This window comes from Prinia subflava, chromosome Z (genome assembly GCF_021018805.1).
Source record: "Prinia subflava isolate CZ2003 ecotype Zambia chromosome Z, Cam_Psub_1.2, whole genome shotgun sequence".
NCBI lineage: Eukaryota > Metazoa > Chordata > Aves > Passeriformes > Cisticolidae > Prinia > Prinia subflava.
In genome coordinates, this window is record NC_086283.1 from 9,050,465 (window position 1) to 9,065,802 (window position 15,338).

Genomic DNA, 15,338 nt, shown 5'->3' on the forward strand with positions numbered 1-15,338 from the left:
TAAAAACAGGATGGAAAAATAAATGTACTTGGTGGTTTTTCTGAGTGTAGCAGAATCTGTTAGCTCCTTTTCACTTTTACTGTTCCAAATGTTTCACAGTAAATTTGCAAACTCCAATTCCAGTGAATTTACATCGGTTTTAAATAATTTTATTTTCTCATTATATCCATTAATGAAAGAATGCCTCTTATTCAGACAGAAGAGGATTTAATGGAATGGACAAGACCATGAAACACATAAATTAACTTTCTTTACTAGACATAGTTTTTCTTAGGCATAGGCAGCACTGTATCAATATCAGCAGAACAGGTTGATGAAAATCAATGTATAAAATAAATACTTTGATTTTCCATTTACATATCTAGCCTCAAGGTTGATATCTTGCATGAAGGCTGCACAACTGGGAGACTCAGTGCAACTCATTTAACAAAAATACTGCCTAGAACAGAAAAACCCTCTTTCCTCCAGACATGCTGCCTACAATACACACAGAGGGAGATTGAACAGAACACCAGGGGAAGACGGTGCCTGCCACTGAGATAAAAGATTTTCACTGCAATTCACATTTTGGAAAGCTCATGGTGAAATGGTGGCAGGAACAGAGCTAGACTTTAAGCTAAGCAACTGAATTCACTTTCTTGCTTTAGAAATGTTTCCTAATACACAAGAGCAAGCCCTCATTAATGAATTCTATGCAACTTAGAACAGAAAGAAAAGCAACTGAAAAATGGTAGTAACTCAAAAAAGTCAAATAGAATAAATTTATCAAAAATAACTTTTTTTCAGTCACAGGCTTAAGTAGTCAAAAAACAACCCCAACACTGAAGCTGTCATTTATACTCTGCAGTTGGACCTCTAAAGTGTCACTGGGGTTTCTTTAGTGAAACATCACAATGTACTGGGAAAAGACAATCATGTTTTTATGGTAAATTCATACTGGGCATTTTTCATTTATTTTCTCTGTTCTTTACAGGCACTTGTTCATCAGAATTTATTCCAAGTAAATTCAAGGTACCCTGGGTTTATAGGTCTTGAAGTCACTTTCTGTTCATAGTTACTGATATAATCAAGAAATGAAACTTTATACTGTAAAGACCAACATTACAGACAAGAACCACAGATATGAACTGCAAGCTATGGCCTTGCATAGTGCGTGCCTCTCTCTGAAAGGAAAAAGGACATTGGGAATAATCTTCCTTTTCCTCTGAGTCTTTTTTTTTCCTCCATTTCTGCCAGCACAGTCTTTGTTAGATGATGAAATGAGAACAGATGAGGTCTTTTTGATTCCTCTCATGACTTCTGCATTTGACTTCAAATTTAACCTTAATTACCCTGTGTTTCCAATAATTTTACACCACGTAGACTTGCAATATCTCACTTATCTTCTCCTAGGAAATATTTCAATAAGTGCACTGTACTATATAAATACTCAAAATGACATGCAAATATGAATGATTAAGAATGTAATGTGCATCACTGTCTGTCATTCAAGTGACTTGTTACTTTACAAATTAAATCAAACACTAATGTCCATCTAAAATCACCTGTAGCTTGTTGTCTAGTTTGACTATTTGCTTCAGAAATTTCTGCTTTCAGGATGATGATGACTTAATATTTAATCATAGACTTCCAGAGAGACATAGCAACAAAAAAATAGCTTATACTAATATCACTCTTTTAAAAGATGAGTATTTTGTTTTAAATAGGAGTAATCTTGCAGGAACAGATGCAGTTCTCTGGAGGTGATTTGGTATTTTTCGTTTCAAAACATAAAAAAAGTCAAACCATTCAAAATTAGAATTGAATTGCCTGAAATTTTGACAAGAAAAATGGTAGATTTTCTTTGCAAGGTAGAAGCTAGTTTCGGATTTCTGGTCCTTTGAACAAAACCTGAAATATTGTATTTAATAGTAATTTAAACTGAAATTTCATTCCTTCAGGGTTAATTTTTGCAGCAGCTGAACTCCAAAACCTATTTTTTGTACAGCTTGTAAAGGTTTACTATCTTTAGGAGACCTTTAAGTAGACTGGCAGCACTGCTTGCTTTGCCTTTCAAGATAGAACAGAAAACTAGACAATGAGCATTTGGATGTCAGAAAAAAGACAGGCAATATTCTTTTGGAAAAAAATTAACAAAATTGAGTATACCAAACCGGCAACCCGGACTCTTTCTGTGATTTCCAGCATCTCTGGGGCCTGAGTGACACGGTGTTCAACCAGATTAAGCTACATTAGTTGCTGGGAAGCTCTACTATTTTGGTCCTTAAGCTCTGAACAGATTAAATGTACACTGTAAATACAGATTTACCTGTTAACACTTTGAAAATCTGGAAAAAAACCCCTTTCACTCAGTACCTATGATATTCCAGTGATGACTAATTCTAGGAACAATTTCTCATGCACAGCTGGTACTGCAAGACTTGCTAATTAAATATGACGGTAAGTAATTAGACTCTCAAGTGTTCTGAAATTACAGAAGTCCTGAAAGGTGCTAAGGTAACGCTTATCATTCCTGACAGATCTATAAAAACACAGCAACAAGCAAAGTGCACCTGTAAATCAATGACAGGAGCTTAACTACCATAGTAAAACTATGGAGTTAAGGCTTCTATCTATACAATGTGTGGGAGATAGAGGTGTAAGTCCCCAGCAGAACAGTGGACCTTATGTCGAAAGCAGTGAAATAGTGATGCCATTTACTCAAAGACTGTGATTTGACAACATATTTTTCTGCATCACTTCACATACATAGTTTAGTCCAGAAGTGTCTGTCCACATAAAATCATAACCTCTTCACCCCACTCCAAAATAAAAGCATATATATAGTCCCATAAACTTTTATATATGCCCAGATGTACATGTGAAAGGTAAAAGTGATACTGTTTTTGGTGTGTTGCCTTCCTTTATAATTATACTGCTCTTCCTGATCACAGGATGATTTATAGTTAACTGATAAAAAGTGCTTCAGAAGAACTAACTATTATTAATGTTGTATATGTGGCCAGATGCCTCTTTTTTACCTTTAAGTGATGATCAGTGTATATGTATCAGCAATAGTAAGTATTCTTATAAACAAATCCTTGAACATTACAGTCCCATCCAGCAGAAAAGATTGCTGCCGGCTACTAAATGAAAAATTGTTTTACGTTTCCCATAGGAAGATGTAATGCAAATTAAGGAGGACACCATAACATTTATATGTTAAATGATTTAATCATGTTAGTTGGAATTTATAAAAACATTAACCAAAGACATGTAAATATGGCAAATTTCAGCTCTTTTCCAGGGATTTTCCCCCTGGTAACAGTATGAAATGGCACCTTGTACAGAGAAAATAAAGGAACTATTCATAGAGATCCCTGTTATTCCTCAGTATTCACAAGTACAAATGAACAAGAGACTTCCAACATAGATCTATCATGTCTAGTTTCACTTTAGCTACCAAGGGAAAACCTGTGGTGTACACATGTGATGTGTTGTGCTGAAAATGGTAGCTGGACTAGTATTTGACATAGTTGAAAAGAGAAAGATGGGAGTGAAAATTTTGCATGAGTTGCAAGGTTTCTTCAAGGTTGTCTTTGGAGCACAAAGCAGAGCTCCTCTTTATTTGTACTTACTGGAAATGATAGTAGCTAACAGATGTTGTGATGCCTGCAGAAAACAACAAATAAGGATCACCAGCCAAGGGAATTGTTAGACTCTGAAATCATATAGGATGCTGCAGTTGTTCATTTCCTACAACCTAGGGTTACTCAAATCACATCTAAAAACACTTGCAGACTACAGTAAAAGTAGAAACCAAGGTCAATAAAATGAGGTGTCCAAATAAAACACTCTGTAACCTTGTGCCATGATTAGATGTACAGAAATGAAGGGATATTTTAGATAGCCAAACATAAGTAATCAAATACATTATTTGCAAAGATCATTACAAATAAAGTCAGGGAAAATTTTCATGCTATTTTTCTTAGGAAAAAGATGGTCTCCAGTCAAGATAGAAATAACTAAGAGAGTCAGATTAAAAGGAAAAACTACATAAAAGCATATTCAGTTTTCCTTTGACTAACCGTAAAAGTTAATTACAAGAAAGTTATTAATGGATGGTGAAATGCTAGTCCAAATAAAAAAGGCTAAATATCATTATTACTTCTTTCAGGTGGTAAAAATGATGATTGTGGTTGTGCTGACGTTTGCTATCTGCTGGCTGCCCTACCACATTTACTTCATAGTTACTGGGATCTATCAACAATTAAATCGGTGGAAATACATCCAGCAAATCTATTTAGCCAGCTTTTGGCTTGCCATGAGCTCTACAATGTACAATCCCATTATCTACTGCTGTCTTAATAAGAGGTAAGAGCTGGTCATGAAATGAGGTGCGTAACTACACCAAGAACATAAATTGCTTAAATGGAAAAAAGGAAGACATAGAATTTTTACTTAAATAATTTTCAGTTAGTGGGAAAGAAAACAAAATGTAAACAAACAAACAAACCACAAAAAGCAAACAACAACAAAAAAACACCAAAAAAGCCCCACAAACCCTTTCTTTAGTACTTGAAAAAAATCCCCCAAACCCTAAAGGTCAACTTACAGTAAATATTTTGGTCTACTTAAAATTTCAGAGCAAAATTCAGTTTTCAGAAACCAGTCCTTCCCATGTCCACCTGCAAAATTTAAAAAACTATAGCATTTTAATGTTTTCTAGTTTGCAAAATATTAAAATAAAGAAGTTAGTAATTAGTGATATAGACTGCAAGCTGTATGTTCAGTAATTGTAGCCCCAATTTTGTTTTGCTGGAAGAACGTAATATAAAATGTGATTTACTGTGTTTTGTATATCTCAGTATTAAATTTCTACTGTGCTCCAAGATCTGCAACAGGCTGATAAATACTATACAAATGTTTATATTCTCATTACCTAATACTAAATTACAGTATTGTTATACATTATGCTCTGAATTTCAAAGGCTCTGCATCTATTGAGTTTGGTGATATTTTACAGATACTTGCTAGTTTGAGACTACTGCATTGCAGAATGGACTCAGGTCTTTAATTTCAACTCACAGGGCCAGGATCTAAACAAACATCATCCTGGCCATCCTATTTGCCAGTATTTCTTCTAGCATATTGAATAAAGATCACCAAGAACAATCAATTACTTCACAAACTCAGTCAGTATGAATCAGTATTGAATAAGTAATCTTAAATATTATTTCAAATCTCTTTTGACTCAGCAGCCAGTGCCAAGTGTCATTACTACAAAACTTCATACCAACAGTGAAAGGTATTTCCAAACCCCCACCAAAGATCATGCAGTACCTGACAAAAGGAGCCTAATCAAAAGTGAAGTGAACAAATCCTAACGAGTTTTTATTGGTGTGAAAACACTGGCGTCTTCCTCCTTGATGAGGATAACTTATGACAATTAACATTCATGATCTTTTCAAAAGACAAGGTAATGGCTAAACTCATAGACCCTTCTGCCTCTTTTCATCATTTACAACTGTTTAAAGATGAGGTAAAGTTTTAGCATGCCAGAACAAAACCATAACTCAAATGGCAAATTTTCCATTAATTTCAATGGAAACCAGATTTCAGTAAGTGTCCAGTGTCTGCAAAATCAGAGGCAATGAAGAACGAGGCTTCATATTTTTCAATTACCACCATTAAACTTCTAAACCAATCCCATTTTCTTCAAAAACTTTTTATGGCACAGTTACAAAAGTCTTCATAAAAAATAATATCTCTGATGTGGCTTACGTTGACATTTGCAAACTGCAAAATTAAATATGTGGATTAAAGAATACAGACAAAGAAAAATTAGTATTTTGAGACATGCTAAAGGTCACCTTGTTCAGAATTTGATGTAAGAATGAAAGCCTGAGTTTTCTTATAATTAACTTCCATATTGAAATGAAGATACCAGAATGTCTGCTTCCTTTTCATTAAGTAGGAAAATAGAGCTGGTTGCTGGGAGTCAGATCAATTCATGCCTCTGCTGGATCTAGTATCAGACAGAGTTAGAACATCTATCCCCAGCCTCATCTTCCAGGCTAATTAGGATTATACATATCTACACAAAGAAAGCATTATTTCAAGATGAAGAAAATACATGCTCTGAATTAAAAGAGGATGGAAGGTGCCAAGAAAAGTAATTGAGTTTAAAGATATTTTGGTTTTACTGTTCCTATGACTAAATTCATTTCCATCAGAGGTACTTTCAGTATTTTTCCAAAATATGGACTGTATGTAAACAGAATGCTGAATAGCAACCTACCTGCTTGGTCATCATTGTGTGAGAACTCCATGGCAAACTTAAACATTTGAGGAAGGAAAAGTCACTATTTTGAGATTCATTAACTTTAACTGAACATGTTATCTGAATTTTTACCTGCACTCATCACTGTGGTAGTTGATTGCTCCAAAAAATTTACAGACAGGATAAACAACAGAGCTGATTTTTAAAATAAAACAAGAGAAGCAAGACAAGTGAGAAAGTCAGGTAAGCTTTAGGTCTAGGAAAAAAGGTGTTCTTTTTCCAGCTATACACAGATACATAGGGAATTGCTTTTCTAATATATTAAACTTCTATTCTGAAAATGCAAACACACAAAAATTAACAATGGCCTTTATGGTGAATCCCTGCTTCCGTATGAGTATTTCAAATACTGATGCTCTAAAGCTTCAAAATGCCTTTTTGTATATTGCTTGCATTCAGATTTCAACTTTCTAAAATCCTCTTAATTATTAAAAAATATTTTTCCAAATATTTTACATGAACAATTAGTCATTATATCATTCCTGTATAAGCATCTCTGTTGGAGAGAAACACAGAAGGGATACTGAAATTTGGAAACTGGGGTGGTATTTTAGAGAGAAGAATGTTGCAAAGTTTGTTGCTGAAAGAAGATGAAAATACAGGTGCAGATGTTATTAGAGGTCAAATCAAAACAATTTCTATGAAGATATTTCTATGAAAGGTGATGTTTGTTTACTTTGCACAGGCAAAGGACAGGAAATTCATTAAAAGGAAAATACCACTGTTAAAATGCAGGGAAAGCATATAGAAAATGAGAAGTCAAAATGAGTTCATTTTGGCTGACTTCATTACATCCAGGCCTAGGGACAGGATAATTGGCCACGTCAGTGTCCTGCCAGCACTGTGTATGTTTTCAGATGAAGGCCTGGCTCTCTCAAGCACAGGCTTTCACCAGGCGTTTTTCCTCCTAGGTTCCGAGCTGGCTTCAAGCGAGCTTTCCGCTGGTGCCCCTTCATTGAGGTGTCCAGTTACGACGAGCTGGAGCTGAAGGCAGCCAGGTTTCACCCCACCCGGCAAAGCAGCCTCTATGCTGTGTCCAGGATGGACTCCAGCATGACAGTGGTGCTCGACACTAATGATGGAGACAGCCTGCACGCCAGCCAGAAGAAAAGAGCACCTCCAAGGGACCTGAACTTCAATGGTTGTTCACAGAGGAATTCCAAGACTGTCTCCACAGCCTCAAGCCTCATCAGTTCACTGCACACATCAGCAGATGTTTATTCCTAAACATTTTGCACTGCTAGACGGGCAACACTGGACAATATTCCCCTACTTTGGAATTTAGTATTCATACCACAGGAAAGCAAAAAAAATTCCACTAACAGACCCTAGCTATAAATATTGTGAGACTTGGGGATCTCTTACTTCTTTTGCTTTGGAGAGAAAGAGAAATTTGAAGACATATTTATGTCTCAGTCCAAAAGCATAGCTGCACCTTATGCACAACAATGTTTGTAGGGATTATCCAAAATAAACCAATGGCATAAACAACTTTGTTTCGGTTGTCTCTGACCTATGGCATTTATGTTTGACTTACTTAAATGTAACAGGCTCCTTTACTTATTGAAGCAGAAATGTACAGTGATTTCCATTATGAGTGTATTAATTCTACAGTAATAAAATTACATGAGATTTGATTATAAAAATGCATTTATAATGAACATCTAAATGAGCCCCAAGTCTATTAAGCTGTTTTATAATTTAGCCACATTCCCAGACAAATAGATAAAATTAAGTTCACGTGACTTCAGTTCAGCTCTGTCTGCAAATATATATGAAAACAGGAGAACATGACAAAGAGACTAAGTTAAATTCTAAAATTTGCATATTAGTAAACATTAGACTCTAATGGGATCTGTACTTCCAGGGGAATATATTGCATTGATGAATGTCTCATAGCTTTGCCTCTTAGTACTAAGCGTAAGGTCTGTCTCTAGTGACCTTAACAGAACCTTTCTGATTGACTTCAGAAAGGCCAAAAGATTTTAGAGTGTAGATTGTTACATGAAAAAAATACCACTGTGGCAATGGACTCCTCTCTGTAGAAGATAACAAAACAAGATTCATGATGAAAAACTTCCACTTGAAAAAAGATTGGGGCTCTTTTCACAAATTTTCCATAGCTTGATATATATAAAAATACTCCTGGTGCCTGCCTCTGAAAATATGCTAGGCATTCTTACACAGACATGTTCCAACTGAATTCAGACAAAATCCACTGTTGCAGAGAAAGCTGAATGTAACAAAAAAAAAGACCCAGAGAGCAGCCTTTGTTTTAGTTAAATGACTGTGTCAGTTGCACAGATAGACTGATTATATGAATGTTTGTTGCCAAACAGTTAAAAACACAAGAAAAAGAGTGTGAATGTCTTCCTAAGTTAGCCAAACCAGCACAGGACAGTTTATATCTGGCTGAACCCAACACAGTACCAAAGTTGAGCAAATGATAAAGCGATGTTTGAAGAGAGAGAGGCTTGAGCAGGCTTAATCCATGTTCCTTCCCAATAACTGGAGATCAGCATTGTGACTGTGAGTATATAAAATTAGTCTAGTAAAACAAGAATCATAGTTGTATTGTGATTTATGTAGTCAATTGTTATGTTCTGCTAAGTGTAACTTGTACTTGTATAGTGATTTCAGTGTGCTGTGGTATCAGTTACTAAATCAAAATCCTGCATAAGATAAAACATCCTCAAATACACAAACCTGATACATTAAACTCTCCATGTATGAAATAACTAAAGAACCTGGTCATAGAGTATTGTATTTTTATAAAAATGTATCACAATTCCAGACTCACACTTTTTCTATCTATGGCCTGATCTTAAATCCACTGAAACAAAGAGCTCCATTCATTAAAGACTTTCCTTTTAAATGTCAGTCTATGCCTGTCAACAGTCTGTTTCTCTAAAAAAACAGGTGTTTTCCAGCATTGTAATTGTTATACTCTCACTTCTCCTTGTTTGTTTTTGTTAAAAAGAGTGTAGTAATCCAGCAAGTGACATGCAATGCCTATAAAATACTTCTAAATTTTTTTCCACTGATATACTCTGTTTTAAGAACTTAAAAATCATCACAGGTTTTCAACAACTCTGTTGAGAAGATTGAAACTTCTTGGAGTCTGAGCCCAGACTCTCAGACCCCTTTGAGTTTCCTTGGGACTCTGGCCTGATGGCAACTTAATTGGAGAGAGACAGCTTTGATCCATTGTCTGAAAAGTAAATTTAATAATACAAAAATAACAAAAAATGATGTGTCCACTGTATTGCAGTGAACTGAATCAAAGCAGTACAAGGGGCAAAAGGCATGAGGCCAAAGGTAGAGTCTAGGGTCAGACAGGGGTACTTATGCACCCAGTGTGGGTGGGGAGTTAAGGTGGGTCTGAGGAAAAGGTCCAATGGGGGACAACCATTAAGAATATTAAAATTCTTGCACCAAAAATCAACATATGATAACACAGAGAACTGAGAATTTTTTAGTAACAATTTGCATAGAGAGCATGTCAATAAGCCTTTTGCTTATGGTACTGAGAACGGGATTTCCTAAGGCATTTTCCCAGGGTTTTCTTTTTTCCTGGGGAAACTGCCCTCTACAGAAGAACCAGGATAGCCACACACAAACAAAAAATGACTCTAAGTATATTTGTCTGATAGTGATGCACTACAAACACATACTGTGAAGTCCTCTGTCTGCTCGTGTACAACTTCTGAGAAACATACATAGAGAAAATGTATAGTTGTTAAATAAACAGTCTTTTCTAACTATGGCTATTACAAAATAAGTGTTGATATATTTATTGTTTTTAAATGTAGAGTATAAATTTGAAAAAGCTGTATCTGAAAATACAGTAGCATAAATGTATAAAATATCTTCATGTAACTTTTAGGATTCTTGACTGACAAATATCAAGAAAGCAATGGTGGCTTCCTCACACTAATACCTCTAGTGAAACAATTTCACTTTAAGTGTTTTATGATATGACCTCCTGGACAAGTAATTCATTGATAATATCTATATTTTGGTCGGCTAGAGGTATCTAAAACACCTTTACCATTCCTGTAGCTCTTCTTTGAAGTTACAGGATTTTCCTGTATAACAAATGAAGAAATCTGTGCCTGTAATCACAGCATTGCTTTAATAAAACATTACAATGATAGATAGTGCAAATCCACCTCTGTGTCTCTGCTCCCAAGAACATGCAGGGTTACACAGTTTAGTTGCACATCAAAAACTGTGACTGACAGCAGCTTCTATATGAATTTATGAACAAACATTTTCAGCAAGTGGCCTGGTCACTATAAAATTCCTTATAGGCCTCCTGACACCCCTCACTGAGGGTAGAGGAAATCAGGTCACCCTCAGTTTGTGTCAATAAGACTGCTCAAAGTAGTAGCAGGCATGCCGAGCATGTGCTCTTGTGTGATTGCTGGTGCAGCACTGTGGCTGTCTCCTGTCTGCAACCTTCAACCCACATTCTTTAATTCTGCTAGGAGTGAGTTAAGGAAAACAGACAGATACAGAGCTAGCTTCTTACTGAGAAGGGTACAATAATACTCCAAAACAGCTGCAATTAAACAGCATCAGGATAGGTCTTCCGATCTTGAAATCTTCTGAAATGTTATTCCTTTTCAGTATAACAGTTCGGAGTACTTCAGCCCAGGCTCCTGATGGAGTCTGCCTCTAAAACATATGTGTAATGAAGAGATATCATTGCTCCCTGAACTGCCATTTTGCAGGGAGTTTTCCTTGGTAGAGAACAGGTTTAACTTCCTCATCACCAAAGACAGGATAATCAGCATCAGTTTACTCTGTCATTCCCATTCCCTTAACATTGGCTAAACTTGCAAAAAAAAAAAAAGAACAAAACAAAACCACAAACCGACCAACCAACCAAAACCCACCAAAAAAAACAAAACAAAACAAAACAAAACAAAAAAAACCTCAAAAAAACCCAAACAAAAAAAAAGCCAAACAAAAAAACCAACAAAAACAAACAAAAAAAAACCCACGAAAAAAAAACCAAACAAAACACCACAAAGAAACCAACTTATAAAGCTAAACACAACTCTTTAAACAATGAAAAAAAGCCCTTCAATTCTTGTCTCAAGTCTCTGTGGCGATGGCATTCTCCTCCCAACACTCTTCCTTGGAACCACTCTACAACCTCAGGAACCACCACTGGGCCTTGGCCTTTGTGTGTTGAGTTGGGTGGTCAAGTTTCCCTCAACCATAAGGGAACTCTTGCACGGTTAAGCTGGGAACATCTCTGGGATGAAGGACAAGAGCACAGTCTCAGTCCCCCACTTACAGTCTTAGAACTTTCCCTGAACCATAACCCAAGACGAATAATACCATTATGGCTCGAGTTTTGAAAACAATTTGAAATTGTATTAGAAACAATTTGGAATGGTTTTGGAAACTGCAGTGATTACTGAACTGAGGACAGCCCTTTTACAAATTACATCTTGCTACCCTAAAAATGGGAGTCCTAAATGAGGCCCTTCGAGCTTCCCTGGCCTTCAGTGGGATGTGCCAGAATCTCCCTTTAGTAGGATGGTTCTCAGAGCTTGCAAACTCTCATGTTTGTGAGAAAGCTGATGACAGGACATAGGCTAATAAAGTTTTATTCCTTGAGCTTCAACCCTCATCTGCTGAGAAAAGCCAAGGCACTCGGCACAGGTATTTGACTGAAATCAGAGGGAATTTTTCTCATGTACTTCTGTACACACATTGTGTCTTCATTGTGTCTGTGTGCGTGCAGGTTTGTGAATTGATTAAATTGATTTATCTATAGCAAGTATAGCATAAATACTTAAATCTCAGAATGATAATTAAGTAACTGCTACAATTTTAGTCAATTTTATTGAATTACTTTATAAATGCTGAATTAGTCAATTGATTAAGTACTACTTAAATCCTTTAAACATGAAAAGTTGATCAGGTCTAAGGCTAAGTTTGTTAATGGGGTCCACTCTGAACCTTGTGACTCTATGGGAAGATCTTTCTTACCCTTTGCATCCTTATCACTTGCATCCCTGGTCTCCATGTGAATCATTCCAGTGATTTTATGCCAATATTCTTTTGTATGCTTCATTTACATAGTAAATAATAGAGCAAACGCTGCCACTGAACTTTGTTGCACTTTCACTTTCACTATTAAAACTTCTGTCAATACCTGTGACAGTGATTCTTTAAACTACCTAAACCACCCAATTGTGACAAATTAGCATAGTCAGCAGAAGAGTAAATCAGGATTTGCGACAGTCTTCAACATAAAAGCATGATCTTGAGAGGAAAAATGAAATCCAAGCAAGCTCAGGGTACTCAGACAGGATGCATTTAGGAGACTGCAGCCTGGATCTGTTTGGCAGGAATCCCTTGACAGCCTTCCTTCCAGTTCACATACAACACATTGTCAAGGTTGGAAGGCATTGGCAGACCTGCACAGCCTGAGCTATTTAGAGCGTGTTTACATCTAGTAACTAAATGTGTCACTGAGGAAGGTCATTGATCAATACCAACATATATTTTCAGAAATAATGTACAGAATGAACTGATAAAGAAAAGGAGAGCAAACTAGGGTTTAGAAGTTGATGCTTTTTTATCTAAATAAAAGCATCCTGGTATTTTGGAAGTGAGTGTTTCTCCTTTAATACCGGGGAATTCTTTTCACACCAGTGAAGAAGAACCTATTTCACTGATACAAATTTCACAACCTTTCAGGCTGTGCCCACCAGGATACAGAATTTAGAGAAACTCTTGTTCCTTCTGCATTTATTTCATGGCTTTTGAAGTGCCTATTTCAAGTAGAAATTTACTCCTGAACTTTTTCCTCTAATTCAAGATCAGTTTAAATTTAGAATCCCAAATACTATGGGCTGTTTGTTAAAGAATACCTCCAAAGATTGCTTCAGAAGATGCAGGAGATACTGCTAAGGATATACCACTGTTTACACATGTCTTGCAAGTTCACTGTATTAAATAATGCATTCAGTTCAATTTCTGTCTTCCTATTCGTGAGCAGATTCAAGCGGTTCTACGTGCATAAATCAAAACAATCTGTTGAGACTAGTCAAAGATAATTCTTTAACAGCCCATGAGCCATTGCTGTGGGTATTTAAATACAAATTGTATTTAGATGGTTTCATATATTACATGAGATATAGTAACTGGCTAATTGAATGGCTTCTCTCCCATCTACAAAACTGAAACATGCCATTGTATTACAACTGGAATCAGATTTCCCAAAGCAAAGGGTTAAGCTTACCTTTGGAACAATACCTGTGACAGTGATTCTTTAAGCTACCTAAACCACTCAATTGTGACAAATTAGCATAGTCAGGAGAACACAAGGATATATTGCTGAAACACACACTTCTAAGTCAGGTGTTAAAGCACACCCTAATGTTACTCAATAAGGACTAAAAAATGAAGCACTACATACCACAGTGTCACATACATAACCAAACCTGTCTGTTATGAATACTCTCTAACAGCCTCTGGAATCACTATTCCTAAGTTTCACAACAATGAGTGATGCAAACAGAAAAAGGGACACCAGGAATAACTGCATGAACTGTACTTCACAAGCACTTACTATGAAAATTCAAGCTGCCCAGCTTGCTTGGATTTACATGCTTTAGATTTAAAAAAACCCCAAACAAACAAACAACGTATTCAGTAGGCATTCAGCAATTAAATCCTAAAAATCTGCCAACACTTGAAATGCTCAGCAGCTCTTCTACAATACTGCCCACAAATTCATATGCAAATGAAAGTAACAAATCAAGCCTGTAGATACTATATGCATCAATACTTCAGGACTTCAGGCAAGCTCCTTCTTGAATGCAAGGGGAAATCTTCCTGGACAGCATCTCCAGATTTGCAGAGATTCTGCCAGATGAGGTCTGACCAAGGACAGGGAAATGTTCCAGCATCAAAGGACTTGACAGAGGAGTCCAGCCAGCAGCTCTTTTCCTGTTTGTAGTACTGAAGTCTGTATCTTGTATGAGAACTGAAAAACTTACAGCAGACAGCAACACCTCTAAGACCAAAGCTTAGCCTTGACCTGAAGCTCTACTCAGTAGGACCTTACACTAGGCAAAGTAAGCTTTTATTCAAAAGTGTGTTCGAACACTTCCACAGCCTTCCTTCATTTGGTTGAGTTTGGAACCTTGAAAATATTTAGACAAATGCATCATCAAGAAGGCATGGGCCAGGTGAGGTGGCCCACCCGGAGCAGCTCTCCTGAGGATTGGCAACTTCAACAAGGCAGAAAAGTGATCATAGAAGCATTATGATCCTCACTTCCAATCCAATGCATGCCCTGCACCACAGCACCCTCACGGCTACCAAGTCATGAGACTGCTGTTACCCAGCCACAGGCTAATGTGTATGGCCTAGCAGGACCAGTACTAACAGAGGAAGGAGAAAGCAGCCAAACAGCTTGCCCCTGGTCCCAAAACTTTTTATAGCTTGTTAGACATGTAATCACCCTAAAACTACTAGGATGTAGACATACTTCAGAACTAGCAGAAGATAAGCTTAGGTACGAAAAAGAGCACAGACATATCACTGCTGCAAAACAAGTAGCTCACTTCATAGGCAGTAATAAATATTTCAAGACAGCTTTGGTCAAGCATGCTATAAAGGGGAAGAAATTGCACAGGTAAGGAATTTTATCCCTACAAAGACTTGTCTGTATTTGCTCCTTTAGAAGCCAGGAAAACTATTCTTGTTGAAATACGCACTTCTGCTAAGTCAGATGTTAAAGCACACCCTTATGTTACTCAGTAAGGACATGAAAAATGAAACACTCCATACCACAGACTGAAACTGTCCTTTATGTCCAGTCTTCAGGCTTTCCTATGCTACTATACAGCTTTGTGCTTAGTTGTATATGCAACAAAAGCACTTGGTACATCTTTCCACATGAAAATCATTAAGAACTGCATTGAGAAACAGGCAAATATGCACAAACATAAGAAGCACTACAGAAATCCTAGAAAAATCAGCT

At 36.6% G+C, this 15,338-nt stretch overlaps 1 protein-coding gene and 1 long non-coding RNA gene across 3 annotated transcripts in view; one reads left to right on the top strand and one right to left on the bottom strand.

Annotated features, from left to right (window-relative positions):
• TACR3 (tachykinin receptor 3) overlaps window positions 1–7,608 on the top strand; it is a 35,209-nt gene extending 27,601 nt beyond the window's left edge. The window contains exons 4-5 of the mRNA XM_063423318.1: window positions 4,157–4,353; window positions 7,234–7,608. Coding sequence (XP_063279388.1) covers window positions 4,157–4,353; window positions 7,234–7,549 — 513 coding nt within the window. The 3' untranslated portion in view covers window positions 7,550–7,608. The remainder of the gene's footprint in view (window positions 1–4,156; window positions 4,354–7,233) is intronic.
• The window catches only part of LOC134564458 (uncharacterized), a 78,176-nt gene that overhangs the window by 27,267 nt on the left and 35,571 nt on the right, over window positions 1–15,338 (bottom strand). The window lies entirely within an intron of this gene.